Raw genomic sequence first — 19,428 nt, 5'->3', positions numbered from 1 at the left:
GTGCGAACCTAAGCAGCGGAACGAGAGCAGAACCAATCACGACCGTTCTACAGTTTTCATTACGCTCACGATTGGTTCCGCTCTTGTTCCGTTTTATGCCATTCCGTTGCATAGGTTTGCACCCTTATACGTATCATCATAGAAATGAGTCTTAAAAAAATCGATAATATTTCGCGCTACGTATCTATGTATACTCATATCACAGGTTGAGAGAGATCGTGGTATTTAATTTTAATTTGACATAATAAACCATAATAAACAACTATTGTCCAAGTAAAAATGTGAAGTTAATGATTTTTTTGGAATAAATGTGGACAACTTCAATAATTTTTATCGATATATATATGTATACACTTTGCGATCAGCTGGAAGCATGGACTCACCGCGAGTAATCTGATTTGGATTAAATCACCTAGCATATTTTTTTCACAAAAGATTGGGGCCATCATTGTACGTCGACGATGTCGCACGTATGCTCGTGTTTCGCGATTTTCAACGATCGTCCGGGATATCGGTTCTTGTGAGATTATTAATCGAAAACGTGAAGTGAATATTCATGTGAGAAATGCATTTAATCGAACATGTTCTAAACGCTTCATGAAATCGTTGGAACGTCAATTTTATTATTCTCGCCCAGCGTGGCCTGTCATTAATATTTAAATCCCCGTTGTCTCAGAATGGTTCTGAATCGTAACGACAAGAGGAAGAGGAAAGAGGGAGATCTAGTGGATCTTATGGAACCACTTTCAGAATCTCCAAAGAGGTAATTTTTGCATATAAATCATTCCTATAAGTGCAACTGTTAAAATAATATTGTTCAATTCATAAAAAATAAAATACATTTAAAAAATATGTATTTGTAATGACACTTATGTATGTGTGTTTGTATATTTAGTAACATTTAAGAAATATGTTGTAATATTAAATTTATAATTTTTTTTTTCACTTTAGGACCAAAGTCCACGCACAAAGAAAATTTGCACAAGGTGCAAATACAGTGTTCAATACATCACCTACACCTATCAAGGATAAAGAGAAAACTAAACCTGCCATGATGACAGAATTAATAACTCATAAACGTCCAAATACTGAGGACTTTCTAACATTTTTATGCTTTAGAGGTTAATTATTATTATTAAAAAAAATATCAATATTATTATTTAAAAAAATATCAAATCTATTATTTTTATTTTAACTCTTCTATCTTCTAAAAAATGATACATTGTACTATACTTTATAGAATATATGAATAAGTTTCAGAAGAATAGAAACTTTTGTGTCTCCATATTATATATTTTATTTATTGATGAGATACAAGCTGAAATATTTTTCAAAAGTAAAATATATATATATATATATATATATATATATATATATATATATATAAAATATATTCTGAAATCTAAGAGTATTAGTATTGATTGTTAAAGGAACTGTGACTTAAATTTAATAAATTATGATATTTCTTGGATATAATTATAGTTATTCTAATTATACTCAAAATATATTTTTTAATTGATAATTTTTTTCCCAAAATTTAGGAACATCCATTTTGCCACCCAATTTGAATTTCTTCAACATTAGTAACAAAAAAGAGAAACAAAGGCCTATATCAGCTCGTGCTCCTGCAGATAAGATATCATCCTGTACTAGTACTTCTACAGAAGTCCAGAAACAAGACACGTGCCAGAAGAATGTGACAAAAGTAAAACCTGTTGTCCCAGATAAAAAAAAAGTTCCTAATACAATACACAAAAATATCACCAAACTTAAGACAGCAACATCTACAGTCCAGGCACTTAAAAAGAAATATCAAGAACAACGTCTTGCTAAACAGAGGATCAAGAATAAATTCAAAGCCACATGTGTTATGAGGACACGATCATGTACAGAGAGATCTATGATGAAGGCTGGTATTCAAATGGCGCCGAGAAAATTCTTACCTGGAATTGAAACAAAAAGACATGGCTTAAGAAGTGGTGTACTGCCAGATAAAAGCAACAAATCTTTATCAAAGACAAAAATTGTGCCACCCAAACCCAAGAAGAAAGTTAATCTAAAATTGAAAAATAATGATATATTATATACAGATATATCTGAAGATGAGCATGATGAAAAAGATGATGAAGAAGAAGAGTTACTTGTGGAAAAGTCGACATCACAAATGAAACGTAACATACAAAAAGGGATTCAAAAAAAGATTTGTACCAGAAGCAAATCAGAAATGAGAAGAGTTACAAGGTCACACAGTGGCGTAATTTCTTCGCAAAATTCCTCCAGGAGACCTACCAGAAAAACTAAGGAAGCAGCTGCTGTTTATATGGAAATTCTTGGTAGAAAATTAGTGAGCCCGGATCTAGAGAATGAAGATAACGTTTCAATCGAAAGTTTTCCCGAATTGCCAAATGCTCGTAGGATAGCGCAAACGGAAAACGAGCTTAAAGCCAAAATAAAACAGACTAATACGAAAACTGTTAGTAAAACTAAGGATTCTAGAGTTAATTCCTTCAATAGTCATGGTAATAAGCGATTGGATAAGAGCAAAAACAACAAATTAATTCTAAAAAGCAAACGTCTAATGAGAGTTCAGAGATATTGTGAGGAAGATAGCGACGAGGAATCTGAAAGCTCGATAGAAACAAATACGAGACCTATTACCAGACAGAGTCTCGGAAAACTTGACAAACCAATCGGTAGGAGTCTCAGATCGTCCTCCAAAAATTCAGCTGTACAAGCAGAAGTACAAAGTAACACAAATAACAAAGCGAAGGTTCAAGTTCAAAATTGTATGAAATCTGCTAGGGAAAAATTTGTGATGAAACGCAAACGTGATCAAAATCTATCTAAAACTTCATCGTTAGATAAGATTAGTGAATCGAAACAGAAATGTTTTAAAAATGATCAGAACAAAAACGTGGAATCCGAAGAGGAAACATTGGGAATGTTGCTTAATAAAATGAAAAAGAAAAAAGAGAATGATGAAGAAGAAGAAAGAATTTCGGATAATATTAATAATACGAAAGATAGCGAGACAATTTCCAATGATACACAAAACACGAATACGAAACCAGATTTGCCAAAAGTATCAGACGATGAAGAATCGTTTCGCGGATTTACTAAGAAGGCGATATCAAAAGTTTTGAATTCATGTCATGCTAATGTTAATCTATTAAAATCAGAATCCAGTGACAAATTAAATATAATCAAAACGTTGGAAATTCCAAAGCAAACAGCGAATCAGAGCACAACATTACAAGAAAATAATAAAGAAAAGACTTCATTGGTTGAAACTGGTTCCTCAGTCGCAAGTATATTAAATGACGAATACAGAATATCTATGCAAAATCAAAAATCAATATTGGATTTGTCCCTCAAGTCACAAAGCTCCTTATTACCATCGATTGAACAGGTACAGAGTAAAAAATGTAATCATGAAAACGAGATTTCTCCTAATCTTATAAATATGCCATTGTCGACTCTACACACAAGAAAAGAGCGGGTGAATATGTCGACTGAGCAGATAGAGAAGTGGCTGAATGAAAGCTCACTGGCCAAAGAAGAAAGCAAGTTAGAAATGGAGAATGTTGTTACCTTCAAATATGAGCCTGCAGAAAAGTTGAAGGCAGATGTCTCGCATTTGTCTATCTCGACGAAGATCCAGCATCTAGTACGTCCCGTCAATGTAACACTTTCAAAATTAACGGAGAAGATGAGTTTGAAGGACCGTACTGCAATCATACAGAACAGAAATGTGATACCAGTAACATCCGATGTACATAATGTCGAAGCGAAACAGAATACTGCCAATAAAAATAAGACTAATACCGAGTTTGTGAAGGAAATTATTAAGAATAAATGCGAAAAGATAAGTAAGGATACTGTTCTAGCTGAAGATACTAGCGATACTGTGTCAAAGTCGGATCAAAATTCGACGGACGGTTCTGTAGAGAAGAAATCACCGATGGAAAAGAAAATATTTCAACCGCGAAAATCCTTTATACCTAAGGTTAAACGTAAATTGGTAATTCCGAATGCGAATGCATTTTCACCAGAGAATGAGAGTAGCGTTTACGCGTTTGAAAGTGATACTGAGATTCCCATTAACACACCCTTCAGGAGAAAGATGAAAGATACCATGAAGTCAACAGTCGCAGAGACTAAAGTAATTGCTGAAACTGATAAATCAAATTCTAAGGATAATTGTGGAGCATTAACGGACGATAAGGAGAAACCGCCGACTGATATTGAAATGCTTGCGAAGAAAGAACAAGAGACACAAGGCCCGATAAGCACAACGAATACAACACTGAATAAGTTTGAACTGCCCAAGAATTTCGCAGGCTTAACGAATGTCCAAGTATTACCGCTCGATAAACTCACGACGAGTTGGAGCAACGTAAACTGCAGTGCTTCTATAGCAGTGCAGGTAAATCTCGACGAAACTACGCAAGAGCAAGAGAATGTCAATGATACGAATCAGCAAAAGAGTACCGAGATATCTACTCAGACCGAAACGAGTAACGAGAATGATGACGACAACGATGGACAATTATTTTACATACCGTTACAAGCTGTTACAAGGAGCGGCCCGAACTTGGTACAAGGGCAACAATTGATACAAGGTGTAGCTGTTAAACTCGGCACGGAAGGACCGACTGGTCCTAATCAAAGAGTACTACTTCGGGCTAAATTGGTCACTAAGCCACCATTATCTGTAGCGCGTTGTCCACCGATAGGAACGGTACAGCCGACAACACGTACTCCACCCAATCCTACGACCACAATTGAGCAACAACAAGTTCCGTCAACCTCAACAACCACAACTGTTTCGACTACGGTAACAAGTACGCCGGAGATACAGCCGATATCACCAGTGAAGAATGACATCTCGGTGCCAAACTTGAATCGTCCAAATGTCAGTACGAGCTCCAACAATTTGGAGAAACTTACGAAGTCTCCAAAATTATCTAGGGAAAGAAAAACTTCTATAGATTCAACAAAAAGTGGCAAGAGGTATATTTAATATTTTACAATTAACATTTTTAACATATAGCAAGAAATGTAGTTCTAGAATTATTATATACTTATACATAAATATTATTTTATGGGTATTATTTTATAAAATAATATAAAGATAAATTTCAACTTTGCTTATATGATAAACATTTTCTAGGACGCAAATGAAATGCAAACAGAAAACACCTGAACTATACTCCTCAAGTAATAACACGACGTTTCCAAGTGCGAAAAACGCAAATGATGAGGCCCGCGTAGTCGAAGCACCGACGTTTCATCCGACGGAGAAAGATTTTCAGGATCCTTTGGAGTATATAGACAAAATAAGACCGATTGCCGAGAAGTTTGGAATATGTAGAGTCGTGCCTCCACCAAATTTTAAAGTAAATATTGCGTAAAAAAATATTGTATAGATGATATATATTAATTATTGTCTAACTACACATACATATATATAATACATAATATTATTTAAGTATGATTGTATTAATACTACGATTGTATTAATCTTTTTATTTATTTATTTATTTATTTATTTTTTTTTATTTTTTAGCCAGAATGTAAAGTATCTGATGACATGAGATTCACTGCTTATAATCAATATGTACATCGCATGCTTCATAGATGGGGTCCTAATGTAAAAGAAATGATGGCTATTAAGAAATATTTAGCCACTCAGAGTATTACTTTAACTCAACCACCATGGGTAAAATCATTTTATTTTCTAATATTGTTTATTGCATATTGTATAATTTGAGAAGGGATTTCAAATTCAATATAATTGTCAATATACTTAATTCTTTTAGATTGGTGGGATGGAAGTTGATTTACCTCACTTATATCAAACAGTTCAAAACTTGGGTGGATTGAAAGAAGTTATTGAAAAGAAAAAATGGCAAAAGGTAGCAGATGGTATGAAGATACCTAAATCTGCACAAGATCGTGTTACCAAATTGGATGATATTTACTGCAAATATTTATTGCCATATGATACATTATCGCCAGGTATATATATTACATATTATAAATAATATATAATTAAATTTTAAAAGAGAATATATTGTTAAAGCTTTTATATTATATACTTTTATTTTTACAGAGGAACGCGAGAAATTGTTTGACGAGGTTGAAGCTGAATGGATAAGAAAGGAAAGTAAAACTTTGCAAAGGCAGGAAGCGTCATCCAATGATAATGATGAAGAAGAAGAAGATGACAGTTCCGATGAAATTGAGGAATGTATTGTAAAGGTATGACAAGAGATATTAATAATTATAATTTTTTTTATCTGTTTTGCAAATGCTTTTTAGTCTTTAATTTTAAGTAAGTCTGAAATAAATCCGGAAACAAATTTTTTTTATTTTTATAATTTCATTAAAAATTAATATATTGACTGTACTATTTTTGATATATTCTGCATGCTATGTTGGCAACATAATTATTAGTTAATAATCAAAAAACATTATATTGATATACTATTATTGAAATTATATAGAGTAATTAAATTGATATGTATATACTAATGTATATGTATGTACTATGTATGTACTATATGTATATACTAATTACACACACACACACACACACACACACACACACACACATATATATATATATATATATATATATATATATATATATATACACATATATACACATATATGCATATATATATATATATATATATATATATATATATATATATATATTTAAAGGGAAGAAACATGCCCTTGAACGCTTTTTACCGAATTGCCCGTAATACACAACGTATGTGGTTCGGCGAAAATCAACGAGGAAATGAAGCCGAAGGCGCTTCAGCTGATGAGGTGGAAAGTGCGTTTTGGAAACATGTCGCCGAAAGAAAACGTCACGTCTGTGTACACGCGGCGAGCATCGATTCAAGCGGTCGTGGGTTTGGCTTTTCCGTTGCCAAAAACAGCCCGTTCGCCAGACACTCCTGGAATCTCAAAGTACTCACGAATAATGCCGGATCGGTATTGAGAGCCTTGGGCCCGTTAATGGGTATGTAACTTATGATACGCCGATGATATTTTCGTACAAGCCACATAACTTTCACTTATTGTTAGGTGTAACTGTGCCAACACTGCACGTGGGTATGTTGTTTAGTGCTTGTTGTTGGTATCGCGACCCACATGGTTTGCCATGGATAGAATATCTACATACAGGTGCTAAAAAAATTTGGTACGGAATACCTGACGAACATAACAACAATTTTCGAGAGGCGCTCTCGAAGATGGTACCACGATATTGTAAAAATAAAACTATATGGTTACCTTCCGACACTGCCATGGTCCCACCAGAATTGTTAGTCAGCAACGGTGTGCCGTTATGTAAGACAGTGCAAGAGCCGGGACAGTTCATAATTGTATTTCCGAAAGCATTCACGTCGAGTATATGTACCGGTTACGTTGTATCCGAAAGTGTGTATTTCGCACAACCATCTTGGTTGGAAACAGCAGAACAAGTATTCAAGGTATATGTGCTGATGTATATAGAATCTTTTCTCTCTGAAATTTGTAATAATTTTGTTACTTAAATTGAAACATGATATGCTTTCAGGACATACAAGATAGTTGTGAACCTTCTATCTTTTCATTTGAGAGATTATTATTTAATATTATTAATGATACCAGATCTCATATAGATATATTAAAACAGGTAAAATTAAATTTGTATTATAATTACAGGATTATTATTTAAAAAATTTAAAATAATTGAATATTATTATATAAATTATTGCACTAAATATATTAATATAATTAGATATTGCCGAGCGTGATCAAGATCCGTGAGAAAGAGTTGGATTATCGTAAACAATTGGAAAATGTGGGTCTTAATAATAGAGAAAGGTTGCCTCTGCCAGATAGTGGAAAAGGAAAGAAAGGAAAAAGAGTGAAAGAGGATGATGGCGATTTTGAATGTGAGACATGTAGAGCCAATTTGTTTGTCTCATTGATGAATAATTCGCAAGATGATAGTGTCTACTGTTTGCCACATGCATTGCAGTTAATCAATCATAAAAAGCAGATTTTGAAACATTGCACTTTAATGTATACCTACGACGAAGTAAGTATAATCTTTTATTATATATTTAATTAATTAGTATATTCTTTCTCTTTAATTATGCAAAAATTGTAAAATATCAAAAGTTAATTGATTTTTATTCTTCTCAGGACGAATTAGATGGATTGATTCATAAACTGGAACACAGGATCGAAGCCAAATCTAAAAAAACTAATCAAATAAAACAAAATAAGTAAAAAAGATAGGTTTGTTATTTAATTTATAAAGGATAAAAGTTGACTATTATTTATTAATCAGCATTAGAATAATTAGAACTAGAGAACGTGATCACACTGTCTTGCTTATTATAATAGATAATTAGAAAATTTCATTATATTCATATACAATGAATGTATAGTTTATAGTAGACTAATGTAAACGATCTTATATATATGCACAAAATAAGTGAAATTTTCTATTATATTATAGGATTTTATCATTTGTTCAACATTCTTTAAAGGGCAAAAATAATCGAACTACATTATTATAATATATCTATGCTATTCTGTAATTTTTTACAGTTTATTTGAAAAAAATATCCATATTGAATATAATTACTATAAGTATTATAGAGCATATTCCCAAAGAGGCAAAATCATGTATCTGTAGTTTCTAAAATTTACCATGATGTGATCTTCTCTTGACTGTTTCTACTTGTCCTAACTCTATTAATTGACTATTTCTTAACTTTAGATTGTAGAATATTAGTAAATGCTTGTGAGAGTAACATATGTAATTTTTTTTAATAATTATATATTATTATTTATTAAAAAGACATAATATGCATTTGAAATAAGATTTTGTGACAATAGAAAAATAAGGATATTCCAAAATAAAATAATAAATTATCTATTAATATATATGTGTCTGCGCCATTTGATTAGTAATAAATATAATTATTAATAATATATTAGCACAGAAAATATATTTGCTATGTATTTTACTTTTTATATACTTCTTAGAGCAACCTTAAAATTTAACGAGTTGTTAAAAATTATATAATCTTTAAAGAAAGAAGAGAATATCATTATATATAATTTGTATATTGTGGGCTGCTTATTTATTATTACATATATGTATTTATTATTACATATTTAATCTTTCTCCTTCTCTTTTCTTTTGCAATACGCAAATTGAGAGAATAGATTTGCTAAGATATCATATTTATACTGTTGTGCTCATGTTCAATAGCTTTTTAAAGAATTCTCTCTTCAAAGAATTGAAGGACCCATGCACAGATGAAAAGCTTTATACTTCTTTACAAAATATATTTGAATGTATATATATATATATATATATATATATATATATATATATATATATATATATACATTCAAATATATTTTGTAAAGAAGTATAAAGCTTTTCATCTGTGCATGGGTCCTTCAATCTTTGAAGAGAGAATTATTATATATATATATATATATATATATATATATATATATATTCAAATTTATTTTGTATTATATATATATATATATATATATATATATATATATATATATATATATGCATCTGAGAATCTTCAAACGTGCATGATTACAGACTGAGTTTTGGAAACTATCAACTGATTTTATATTACTGTCGATTTATATATTACTTCAATTTTAGAAAATTGATACAGTAATAATTCTGATCGATATCACATATTCTAGTTCTTATTTTACATATTGCATATATTTAACTTACACTTCCTCGATAATCATTTTCTCAACATTTGAGTTTTATAAGAATTTAGCTAAATCTCCAGCTTATCATAACTTGTTTTGACAATTTTACAGCACTATTTAATTCGTGCTTAATATTATTAGATTATGATATAATGTAAAATATTTATTAAATTCTAATCAAATTATAAAACTCATCCTTGATGATATGAAAATTACAACTTTATTAAATTTTTTGGTATAGTAAATACATTACTATTAACATCTTGAATATAGTGCATGTAATATATTATCAGTTTATCGTATTTTATATAAATATTATAAGTGGAACATTATATATACATATATATATATAATATAATATAATTTAAAATAAATTATATATATTTAAATTTTATATATTAATGTATGTCAATTAGTACGTTTTATTTAAATTTATTGTGCGTTTATCATTAAAAAATTATATATATATATATATACACACAAATATTGAATTATCATTGTCTTATTTGGGAAGTATATCCTAAGAGTAGAAAACTAGTGTCACATAATTTAAAAGAATTTATATATCCTATATAACTTGCATGCAAAGTTCTTAATATTTTATAATATTTAATAATATTTAATAAAAATTTATAAGTTTATAATATTTAAAATAATAATAATAACAATCATAATAATGTTCTTCACTGGTAGTGGCATTTTTATATCAATATCGATACATGACATATACAACAAAGTTCCATTTCATACTTTCTATGTTTGTACTTTGCAATTTTCTAGGTATTCATATATCAGGCTTATGCAATAATAATTTACATTTTATATTAGACATACATGTTACTAATAAATCTTTTGTGCTTTTAATATACCTCCACAATACACAAACAGCTAAAAAAATTTTAAAGAACGTCTCAAAGATATTCTTTAGAAGACTTATAATGCGTTTTGTTTCTAGTCATATTTTATATGCCATTCATAAGGCATAAAGTTATGATGTGAAATTATTGATATTAGCACTTGATTATTGGCTGCAGAATTTACAAAAATATAAAATGCTGCAAGTCATAAACATATATTGTTTTGGAATGCTTTCCTTGATAAATTAATTCCATGTATCAAAGATAAAAAATTCATGATTTATCACTGTTCCCTGCGTTGCAAAATATCTGATAGTATTTGGCTCGAGTTATCTTCCTCCCTCAAATCACCGTCTTCATCCGAACTAAATTCGGCATTAAGAAGATTCATTAGAGATGTTGATTTTTCTGTCAATAATGGTATATTTGAATCAGTTCCTTCTTCATGTTTAGTATTGTTGCTAGTCAATTTTGATGTAACTCCTTGAAATACATTTAATTGTAATTCCAAATTATCAACCACTTTCTTTCTATTGACTAACACTTTCTGGACAACATGAAGCATTATACCACCAAGGCACATTAACAATCCTATAAAGTTAAGGCCAGTCATTTGGTCACCTTTCAATGCAAAGGCTAACGCTAATGTACATATTTCCTGTAAAGAACCATAGAAATTGAGATATGAGAATTGAAAATATTAATTGAATGGAACTTATATATACTTATATAAAATATTTTATGACAGATGCAATATAAAATTTGATAACCTGCATAAAAATATAATGTTAATATTATTATACATATATGAAACATATTAGTTCGTGAATTATATTCTTTTTATAATATATTTATTAAAATTGTCACAGTGTTCCATTGAGAATAAATATATGTCATGCAATATGAGAAGAAGCAATAAAATTAAATTATGTCGCCATTTACCTTAAATACTCCTGAGATCGACAATGTCAGACTAGAAGTGTAAGTAATAACTAAAAATTCCATCACTTCCATACTAAATGCTAAAATGGCACCTGCTATTACAGCACTTGCAGTTAATAAAATACTACCGATATCGCTCCAATCGGTAACTCTAATATCATTGTATATTCTACTTCCTAGAATTTAATTTAATGTTTTCAATATTTCGCAAATTATATAATAAAGCATGTAACGCTTATTATGGCTAAATAATTGTTTAAAAAGAAATTTTTATTGCAATTACTTCTATGATGTCTAATTAATTATAAAATTTGAACAGATAAAATTATTAAAAAGATTTTAATGAACAATAATTAGGTTTTATTTATTTAAAAAATTGTAATGCTAAAGAATATCTAATTTTTACATTCACTGCTTCCTTGACAAAATTCAGATTCTAATATAATAAAATATGATAATAATCACAATATGACAATAGTCATAAGAGATATCTATATGTATAAGTGAAAAATTGATTTGTTACAAATCTACCAAAACTCGATGATGTGTTTTTTTCTACTTTCTCCTTGTCCATATCCCTCATCCTCAAAAAAGTGTGCTGATCCATACATGATCAAATTTAAAATCAAGACGTGTTTGTAAAATGTGAAGTAATATCAAATGTAGTCCAGAAATATTGATTTGAGTTGTATAGGCCAATTATAAAATTTTCATTTGTTTGATCAATTATAAAATTTCATTAAATTCTGTTATTTAAATTACTACAAATTACCTTCAAACCACACAGTTACAAATATTGCAGGTAATAGCATCCAAGGTTGCATATAATACATCATGTCTATCGGATCATGAAGTCCGAGTTTGGATCTTTGCATAATAAGTTGTGTCATGGTCCATCGAATGCCACTTGCAAACGATGCTAAGAGACACAATATAAATCCAAGGACCCCAAATTGGGTAGATTTATAAGTAAACATTGCTAATCCTCCTGCTATCATCACCACTATTCCTACTAGAAACCATGACTACAATAAAAAATAATAATTATTACTTGCCTGTTAAAAGGTAATATATAAGATAAATATATTTAAGATAATAATTAATAAATAATTATATAATAATTAATTAATTTTTTAATTAGAAATATCTTATATATATACACCTTTTTCTCCAGTTTAAAAAGAAGAGAAAATCCAAGAATAAATATAATGGTAGTTGATTTAGTCATGGTAACCCTAGGAAAAATTTAACTGTATATAATAAATAATAATAAATGTCTTATCCTGTATACATATAATTATTGCTGTATATATTAAGTATTCTAATATTATTTATACCTACAAAGATATTGAAATCAATGAAAGTGCCCAGTTGGATAAACCAATATCAATACCACTGGCTATACCAGGTACCATTATTGAATAAATTATATTTTGCCATGGTAGATTTATTCGTTTACCAGTAAAACATCTTCTGATGCATCTTATTAATGCGGATAATGTAAACTTTATAATCAAATGGCAAACTACTACTCCAAGTGGAAAATTGAATTTCTAAAAATATTGTAATTCCTTATAATAAACTTATATATTTTTTGAATATGTAGAGAATTTTTTTTTAATAAAACAATATTTTTTGATGATAATTAAATATGATATAAGTAAAATTTTATTATAATTAAATAATAACAATAATGACAGAGAAAGATAAAATCAAATTACTAATTTGTTATATATGTAACTACTTACATATGTGTTATAAAGCCATGGATTATAAAATGTAAGGCCTATTGATAAAACAAAGTAAACAGAGATCAATAAAAACACATGGCATGCTTTCCTCCAAAATGTGGGTTCTGAGCTTGTTACATTTTGGAAATCTGGAACATTTTGCGGCAAGTATTCTGATGTATCTACATCATCTCTAGCAATTTGATATTTTATATGCAAGCGTGTCATATTTCCTACATTTAAAAAATCTGAAAAAATTTAGGAATATATGATTGATAGCACATATACTATAAATAAAAAGAGCAAGGAAATAAAGCAATGCAAAAATATATAATTTGTCTTGTTTTATTTTACACTATATCGTCAATAACAGAAAAAGATCAGAAAAATCTTTAGTTAATAATTTTCAATCCTGTTTCTTGGAACTCTTATCAAGCTTTATATAAAATGCATATAAATAATTTATAACAGCTACAAATATCACATCTTTTTCTTTATTGTGTACAAATTACTATTTACAGTATAATATTATAATAAAAAATAATCTTTGTACAAAACTATGCAATAAATGTTGATATATTATAATTTCAAGATATGTACAGTTTTAGCTTTTATATTTCTTCAGAGAAGAAACTTTCTTCTGCTATCTTCAAAAGAACTTCCTTCTATTTTTTTTCTTCTTATTTTTTTATATTTGAATTTTTGTTTATTATTTTAAACATTTTTCTATGATTTTAATTGATTTTACAAAATGGAGCACATAATGCTGTTATGCTGCGCAATATCAAATGCAACAAAAAACGCAATAATAAGTCGTAAATCGTATTATATTTGTGAAAAACATACCACTTTATGGAACTTTATGCATAAGGAAATCACTGATAAATCATCGCGATTGTATTCCAAGAATTGATACTTATATTATCATTCATATGAATAATCGAAAAAAACATCCATATGTTATTCACAACACCACCATTGCTTGCCTGAAAATAAAGATTGAGAAAATGAGAATATGATCAAGAGATCGACCATAAAGGAAATGTTATCGAAAATATTATCGGAAATATAATCGCTCACGTTGACTTTAGCATAAGCTATGTAGTTCGGCGCGAGCATAACCTGCAAAGCAAAAGCGATGTGACAACTGTCACCGTATCTCACTATCAATTCTTCAAAAAGATCCTCGATTTAATCAGGAGCTTTTGCCACAGTTACGTCAGATGCGAGGATGGTTCGCTTATCAGGTTGGCAATGAAAAAGCAAACATGCTTGTGTTTTCGATTTCTCTTTGATCAGCTGTCGACTTGTGTATATGTATGCACGCTCGCTGACACTAACCCTGTAATCTGTACTTCTAATCTGTTATAGGATCGTAAAAAAAACGAAAAAAAAATAACTGCGAATTATGTCGCAAAATCGATATCGTCATGAATCGATTTGCCTTGCATTAGATCATCGATATAAAAATTGAACAAAAAAAATCATTTTTTTTACACCTATGAATATATTTCATTATTAAAAAATATTTTTCTTTTCCGACGTATTAAAAATTTTGATGTCAAATTTGTAATTTAAAAAAATCACAAGTGTTTATTATTAATGTGTTAATTGGAAAGAATTTTTGTCATCACTTGTGTAGAAATAAAATTCGAAGAAATTAAACCGTGCAAATTTTCGCATATAACAAAATGCGCTAATTGTCAATATGTAAAATATATACCTACATTGATACCGTTCAAACAAAATTTGCGGTCATTCGAGAATAGAAACAAATTAACGATTATCATATATTTCAACGATAAAATTTCGTGTAGTAGCGAGCAGTTTGCAGTTTTTTGCAACGGTATAAAAATAAAGTGAGTTATGAAATAAATTTTACTGAAAATTTTAATACAAATTTGCCTGACGCATCACGGTATTTTTGATCAAGATATAATCGCGAGAGAGAGAGAGAGAGAGAGAGAGAGAGAGAGAGAGAGAGGGAAAACTTAACGGTATAAATCGTTCTTTTCTTTTATTTTTTTTATCATTATGTGTACAACAACGCGATTTACTTACTTTCGATAAAAATATTTACGAGCATATATTTAGAAATAATATTTTAGCACACTATAAATATTTAGAAAACTTTTTATTATACACTAATGTATAATGAGAATTGTACAACTATTAACAAAAATGATATCAGGCTTAATAATTTTGAAAAACGCAATTCTTTTATTTTAAAGAAAAAGAGAGACAAATCGTAAAAAAATTGAATTTTGTTTATCAAAATTAATGGAATAAATATTAAATAAATGGAAACCTAGATATATCAATAAGCGAATTTTTTTATTTCAATTCAATTTGTCTTCTAATTCGTTCATTCTCCATTAGTCTCAGATTTTTTTTTATTTGCACCATATAAGGAGAGTATTTTTATTATTACATATTGTAATAATGTCATCAGTTTTGTCAATCTCGATTGTGGACTATTCCGCGTTAATAATAGTTGGTATCATTCAAGGTGATAATGAAGTCAATGTTCAACCTAATCAAATATGAATATTCGCGTAATATTTAAAAACTAGTAAAAATGATTTCACGAAGTTATAACCACATTGAATTTTTTCTATAATATATAAAAAACTCAAGACTGAGACTTTCACTTGACATATCTTCTTCTGTAAACATGCAGTTGACTAGAAATCGCTTTGTCCATATTAACATTTTAGATCTTATTTAAAATTATCGTTTTTTATCTCATCTAAATTTTCTTTGAAATAAAATGTATTTTTTCTCAAAATTTTAAATTATTGTGCTAATGAAGAGAATACTCCTTCATATATTACATACTCGTTTTACTGACATTAAGCCATAGGATGCCATAGGATGCTCTGTTTTCATTGCAGTGAAGAGCATCATCCACGAAAAGGATGATCGCTGAGAACTCGAACATTCATAAACAATTTTTTTAGACGCGAGATTTTTCAATTATTATTTACAGATTAGAATGACTGACGAGCAATGATAGACTAACAAGCATGTTTTGAAACATTCTGGATATTATAAGATTTAATAATTAAGTTTATAAAAATCTTAACAATGGTAAAAGTCTTGAAGAATTTTTTTTTTTTAATCTTAATGTATCTTGCATTTTTTAATACATTCATCGTCAGATTCGACGGCAAAATCGGCATATATACATACATACGTATATAAATACACACACGCACACGCATACGCACGCACGCACGCCGCACGCGCGCGCGCGCGCGCGCACACACCACACACACACACACACACATATATATATATATATATAGTATGAAAATAATAAAAATACGCGCGTAATATTTAAATTTTAAATATAAATTTTAATTAATTTATATGTGTATGTGTAAATATTATATAAAAGCAAAAAAAATAAAAAGTAGCATAAAAGATATAAATATTTTAAAATGCGAATTATTTTATCAGGATTTCATTCTGCAAAATATACTTCAAAATGAAAAAGGTGATCATTGAGATGTTCGTTATATATATTATATTTACCAATTTCTTAACTAAAAATTAACTATTAACCTTAATATTAATTTATTTTTATGTTTTAATTAATATACATTATAAATATAATATGTTACACATTCTACAGAGTTTTATATATGTATGATATAATATATAATTTTTATTGTATTATACACATAAATAAAATTTTTAATGTGTTCAGATTTTCAAAACTTTCAAAGGTTTTAAGACTTTTACATTTGCTAAGATTATCACACATCTTTTAAATAAAAGAAAAATTTTAAAAATTTTCAAATATACAGAGAAAAGGATAAAAGGATTTTTACAGATTTTTTAAATTTGCAAGACTAATCAGACACACAATATTTGAAACTACGCGCGATAGAATTATTCGAAAATAATTTCTCAAAAGATGAATCGAACATCCATCATTGGTGATAATTACTGATGATATCCACGTAAAACTCGCATTCGCATACAGGTATAGTACATGCAACAATCGGCCGCTATATCTCAAAACACATACTTCTCACTCAAGTCGCGTCAAGAATCAAAGTTTAAAAAAAAAGTATATTATACACAAACGCAAATCTGTTGCGCACACACGTTTGTTCGTTACACGTATATGATCAACCGCTTCCTTCTTGTGTGTTATCTCCGGTCGCTGCGACCGCCGTTTCTATAGCTGCCGCGACCTCGCGAATTGCTCTTGGTCGTCGGTGCCGATTTTGTTGTCGAATCTGACGACGAATATCGTACCGAGCCACCGGGTAGACCGGAGCTGCCGCCGCTGCCGCTACCGCTACCGCTTCCGCTTCCAACATTGTTCCCGTTACCGCTGCCGCCGTTTCCGCTCTTTGCAGTCGTCGTACTAGCCGCAGCTCCACTACTGGGAGTTGTTGTGTTAGTTTGGATGGCCTGCGAAAGATATTGCATACGTTGTTTTTAATCGAAATATAAATATTTTATATTATTATCAAGATGGCGAGTCGTTTTTAAATATATACATATAAGGATAAAATATTATGTTCGAAAAAAAATTGATGAAAGCAGCGATAATCCCCGCATCCTTGGCATACTTTCGCTACTTTGGATATATCGCTTTTTGTTATTCATTTATATTTAAATAGCCTTTAATATATATGAATTAAAAACGCAACAAGTATTCATTTATAAATGTTTTTATCTGTAAATGAAATACTAAATAAGACATTCCACATCGCGTGATTATGTCTTAAAAAGTCTAATTAAATTTGTTATGTAGATTATTGAAAAATTCGTTTAGACGAATAATAAATTGGAATAACTTGACATAAGCGGAAATTAACAATTTCAAGTGTGAGAAAAAAAAGAAGAGTTAAAAAAATTGGAATATCGCGCGTCTCGACGACTCGTCATATTCGAAATTTTCAAATATTTCAAAGCATCGTATACCAAGGGCTGTCGTCCCGATTGACCCGAGATACTGTTGGCGTTGCCGTTGTTGGTGATGCTGTTGTTGACGTTGTTGCCGGGCGGACCCGAGCCGCTCTGATTGACCAACTGCTGCGACAGCATCGGATTCGGATCACTCATGTTGACCTGCTCGTTGATCACCATGCAGAACTCTCCTATCTTCTGTATATCCCCGTTCTTGCCCGAGTACAGAGTCAGGCATTGCCGCCAGACGGACGCGTAGCCCTTGGTGAGCCGTACGATGTCACCCGGCATGAGGAGCTGACCGGGCTCGTCCCAGATGGAGACGTTCATGCAAGCGGTGCTGTCGGCCACTTTGAACGTTCGAACTTCGCGGTTCTCTTTAGTGATGGTAGGGTGGCTAACCTCCAAAACGATAAACACTACGTTGATGTTCTTCTGACCCGCCCGGATATCCTTTATCAGCACGTAATCCATCGTCCCTTTCGCGAATCGCGCGTACGCACCCACACGCACATACACACATACACACACACACACACACACACACAGCACACGCAACGAATCAAGCGTCCTTACGACGAGGACGCTCGTCCCGTATACCGTATCGTGCGACGCGTGTTACCCAAATGACACGACAGACGTTCGTGTCCGTGTGTCAAAGTGTGTATGCTCTTCCCCACACTCGGAATATCTTCCCCTCCTCCGCCCCGTTCGACGCCTCTCGTTAATTAAGCTCGTCGCCCTTCGAGCCTTTAAATCGAGCCGAGGATCGTTCGCTTGCACCGCGTGCTTGAAAATATCACCGAATCGAAACCGGCTCGATGGAATAGGGCGTAACGAGAGAGTCGGCGATGCATCAGAGAAATGAGAGCCGAGTGTCGTTGATAGCTGACATAGCTCCGTATATCGGCCATGTCATTTTAGTTCGTAGCGTGACCACCACGAAGCCACGAATGATACGCGCGCTTCATCGCCATAGAGCTTGTATACCTATAGATGTCATTATATTTCTCCCCTGCGAGACTATCGCTGACCGATAGAAGGAGAAACATATATTTTTTATCCTTCATTGTAAAAGTGCACGCACGCACGCAATCATATGTGCACACATATATCATGTACGATCTAAAATAAGGACAGAAATATATCCTCTTTCGACGATTTTGGAGCATCCCCAGATAGCTTAAACTCTACGGCCGCTC

General features: G+C 30.8%; 3 protein-coding genes across 4 annotated transcripts; 1 reads left to right on the top strand and 2 right to left on the bottom strand.

Moving 5' to 3' along the window:
• Positions 1-216: 216 nt before the first annotated feature.
• Positions 217-9,466, top strand: LOC126853624 (uncharacterized). Of its 2 annotated transcripts, XM_050599489.1 has the most exons (13): positions 217-558; positions 677-763; positions 952-1,121; positions 1,542-5,013; positions 5,174-5,399; positions 5,570-5,722; positions 5,823-6,021; positions 6,116-6,264; positions 6,730-7,036; positions 7,102-7,508; positions 7,595-7,693; positions 7,799-8,101; positions 8,209-9,466. In XM_050599489.1, the coding sequence occupies exons 2-13, from the start codon at positions 678-680 to the stop codon at positions 8,293-8,295; spliced, it is 5,658 nt and encodes a 1,885-aa protein (XP_050455446.1). In that variant the 5' UTR covers positions 217-558; position 677; the 3' UTR covers positions 8,296-9,466. The 2 variants fall into 2 exon arrangements, with proteins under 2 accessions (XP_050455446.1, XP_050455445.1); XM_050599488.1 differs by having other exon boundaries at positions 217-763.
• A 115-nt stretch (positions 9,467-9,581) lies between these two features.
• On the bottom strand, positions 9,582-15,240 carry LOC126853688 (solute carrier family 35 member C2). The gene is made up of 8 exons (XM_050599681.1): positions 14,378-15,240; positions 14,144-14,283; positions 13,316-13,545; positions 12,909-13,120; positions 12,730-12,802; positions 12,340-12,592; positions 11,568-11,743; positions 9,582-11,283 (listed from the first exon to the last, which is right to left on the bottom strand). Exons 3-8 carry the CDS (start codon positions 13,523-13,525, stop codon positions 10,909-10,911), a joined length of 1,299 nt encoding a protein of 432 aa, XP_050455638.1. The 5' UTR covers positions 13,526-13,545; positions 14,144-14,283; positions 14,378-15,240; the 3' UTR covers positions 9,582-10,908.
• A 370-nt stretch (positions 15,241-15,610) lies between these two features.
• On the bottom strand, positions 15,611-19,421 carry LOC126853726 (SOSS complex subunit B homolog). The gene is made up of 2 exons (XM_050599750.1): positions 18,242-19,421; positions 15,611-17,725 (listed from the first exon to the last, which is right to left on the bottom strand). Exons 1-2 carry the CDS (start codon positions 18,698-18,700, stop codon positions 17,459-17,461), a joined length of 726 nt encoding a protein of 241 aa, XP_050455707.1. The 5' UTR covers positions 18,701-19,421; the 3' UTR covers positions 15,611-17,458.
• Between the last annotated feature and the right edge of the window lie 7 nt (positions 19,422-19,428).

Source organism: Cataglyphis hispanica, chromosome 12 (genome assembly GCF_021464435.1).
Source record: "Cataglyphis hispanica isolate Lineage 1 chromosome 12, ULB_Chis1_1.0, whole genome shotgun sequence".
Taxonomy (NCBI): domain Eukaryota; kingdom Metazoa; phylum Arthropoda; class Insecta; order Hymenoptera; family Formicidae; genus Cataglyphis; species Cataglyphis hispanica.
The sequence above is the reverse complement of the archived record's forward strand: the minus strand, read 5'-3'. Positions and strand labels throughout refer to the sequence as shown.

Coding starts and splice junctions, on each gene's coding strand:
- LOC126853624 (XM_050599489.1), top strand. CDS start 678: ATGGTTCTGAATCGTAACGACAAGAGGAAGAGGAAAGAGGGAGATCTA. Junction 6,022..6,115: donor ATATGATACATTATCGCCAG/GTATATATATTA, acceptor TTATTTTTACAG/AGGAACGCGAGAAATTGTTT. Junction 7,509..7,594: donor CAGCAGAACAAGTATTCAAG/GTATATGTGCTG, acceptor ATATGCTTTCAG/GACATACAAGATAGTTGTGA.
- LOC126853688 (XM_050599681.1), bottom strand. CDS start 13,525: ATGACACGCTTGCATATAAAATATCAAATTGCTAGAGATGATGTAGAT. Junction 12,593..12,729: donor TTTTTAAACTGGAGAAAAAG/GTGTATATATAT, acceptor TTTTTATTGTAG/TCATGGTTTCTAGTAGGAAT. Junction 11,284..11,567: donor CGATCTCAGGAGTATTTAAG/GTAAATGGCGAC, acceptor GGTTCTTTACAG/GAAATATGTACATTAGCGTT.
- LOC126853726 (XM_050599750.1), bottom strand. CDS start 18,700: ATGGATTACGTGCTGATAAAGGATATCCGGGCGGGTCAGAAGAACATC. Junction 17,726..18,241: donor AATCGGGACGACAGCCCTTG/GTATACGATGCT, acceptor TATCTTTCGCAG/GCCATCCAAACTAACACAAC.